The 2,012-nt window shown below is 39.9% G+C and overlaps 1 protein-coding gene across 2 annotated transcripts in view; it reads left to right on the top strand.

Moving 5' to 3' along the window:
• Nucleotides 1–76: 76 nt before the first annotated feature.
• LOC107713751 (serine/threonine-protein kinase Sgk2-like) overlaps nt 77–2,012 on the top strand; it is a 6,171-nt gene continuing 4,235 nt past the window's right edge. Inside the window, exons 1-6 of one of the 2 annotated variants that reach the window (XM_016519356.1) lie at nt 77–209; nt 663–797; nt 889–941; nt 1,113–1,170; nt 1,366–1,449; nt 1,863–1,994. In XM_016519356.1, coding sequence (XP_016374842.1) covers nt 780–797; nt 889–941; nt 1,113–1,170; nt 1,366–1,449; nt 1,863–1,994 — 345 coding nt within the window. In that variant the 5' untranslated portion in view covers nt 77–209; nt 663–779. The remainder of the gene's footprint in view (nt 210–662; nt 798–888; nt 942–1,112; nt 1,171–1,365; nt 1,450–1,862; nt 1,995–2,012) is intronic. The other variant, XM_016519357.1, reaches the window with a different exon arrangement.

Raw genomic sequence — 2,012 nt, 5'->3', positions numbered from 1 at the left:
ACACACACACAGTGCGTCTCTCTGGCTCACACACACACACACACAGGCTCTCATATCTCTCATGCACACATGGGTTGATCATTCACCCGGGCCAAAGCAGCTGCATAACCAAATGTTTCTGAGACACGGGCAGAAAATGATGCACTTCAACAGCAGTTTATCAGCAAAACTTCATCAACTCTATATTTAACTCGACTCCAAACAGACGGGTGAGTTGTTTTTCAGAACCTTTTCATTTTTAACAACTTATTTCAAATGCATGTTTTGTCTATGACATTGTGTTTGTTTTGTTTTTATTTATTTTTGTTTGTTTTATTGGAAACTATAGAATGCAAACTGCTTGTTATTTATTTAGGGTCATATTTAACTCGTCCAGTAAACAGATGGTGTTGAGTAAGATGACTAAAAGCATGAATCACTTAATGATTATGTTCATCAGGACAGTGTGATCTTTTTGTTTTCCTCCACTGTGTCTATCAAACAAACAACACATTCAGTCGACCCTGAACACACTAAGTAGTAGACATAACCTTTAGGAACATAGTGTTTATTCATAGTCCTAATTTGCAGGAGAATTGCAAAGCTCTGTTTACCGTGTAAACTTGTTCATGCTGAGATACCAAACGTCCTTCATGGGTCTGTTGTGTCACACAAACCTGAAGATCCAGTTAGTGAGCGGCAGAGCAGCATAAGAGCTCAGCGCTGCTGGACACTTCAGATCTCCACAGATCTGACTGACACTCGGGACACGGACTGCTGTCAAACAGCACGAACACAAGATGGCTCATTATAATCCAGTAAGAACTTTTATTCTTCACTCTTGAGGTTGTAGATTCGCCAGGCTTTGTTTGGATTGATATGTTTAACATATTTCACTGTCCTCTTCAGTCCTTATCGTCTCCATCAGACGAGGTCAATCTGGGTGTGTCTGTCAATCCTCAGTAAGATCATGCTTTTATTAGTCATTTGTCAGAAGAATCCTGTAAACCTTTCATATGTGCAAATGAACACGATGGATTTATGTTCATAGATAGTGATTGTGGTGCAGTGGTGATTATATATTGTAGTAATTTGTGCTAGACTGTTCATTTGTATTGTCTTGTGTGCTTCAGTGCCAAACCCACTGACTTTGACTTTCTGGCTGTGATTGGTAAAGGAACATTTGGGAAGGTGAGGCGCGTCTGATGCCACTCTCTGATTAACTGTGTCCCGTATGACTTCACCAATCATTAACGCTTCAGAAGGAAGTCTGCGAAGGTTACCTTGATGAAAGAAATGTTTTGTGTTGTGTTTTTCCTTTGGGATTGTTTTAAAAGCATAAGAGAAAGCACAGAAATGCTATGTGAGCTATCATGTCAATTGCAGGTGCTTCTAGCAAAACTGAAAGCAGATGGAAAATTCTATGCAGTGAAAGTTTTGCAAAAGAAGGTTATATTAAAGAAAAAAGAGGTTGGTGTATATTTAATTTTATTTTTTACATGCAACCAGTTTGGTTTTTCCATATAACCAGCCCTGGAGAGACTATAGTGTTGCATATGAAAGATCAAAAGCCTCTTTGCTCTGATAATGATAGAATCTAATCTAATCTGACTTTTACTCTGTCCTTTGTACCATGGCAATCTGTTACACTGCTTGCTGGCCAAAGGACTACAGTAGTTGTAGCAGTAACTAATATTTAGTAGCTAATAGTTTGATCCCAGTATGTAGCCTAATACACAAGCGCTGTAAAGTTGCATTATCATTGAAAAGCTTCTCTTGAAACTGCAGCATTGTCGCTTGTCTTATGCTCTGACCTGGATGGTGTCGGCTCATATCTGTATTCTCTTGTTCACCTCCGTCAATGCTGCGTTTGTGTGCAACAGCAAAAGAATATAATGGCAGAGAGGAACGTGCTGCTCAAGAGTCTGAAACACCCTTTTCTGGTCGGGCTGCACTACTCCTTTCAGACCCCGGAGAAGCTGTATTTTGTCCTGGATTACGTCAACGGTGGAGAGGTATGGGAAGAAAGCATA

The sequence above is a fragment of the Sinocyclocheilus rhinocerous genome, unplaced genomic scaffold (genome assembly GCF_001515625.1).
Source record: "Sinocyclocheilus rhinocerous isolate Xijiao unplaced genomic scaffold, SAMN03320098_v1.1 scaffold569, whole genome shotgun sequence".
NCBI lineage: Eukaryota > Metazoa > Chordata > Actinopteri > Cypriniformes > Cyprinidae > Sinocyclocheilus > Sinocyclocheilus rhinocerous.
This window is presented reverse-complemented; position numbering and strand designations above follow the sequence as displayed.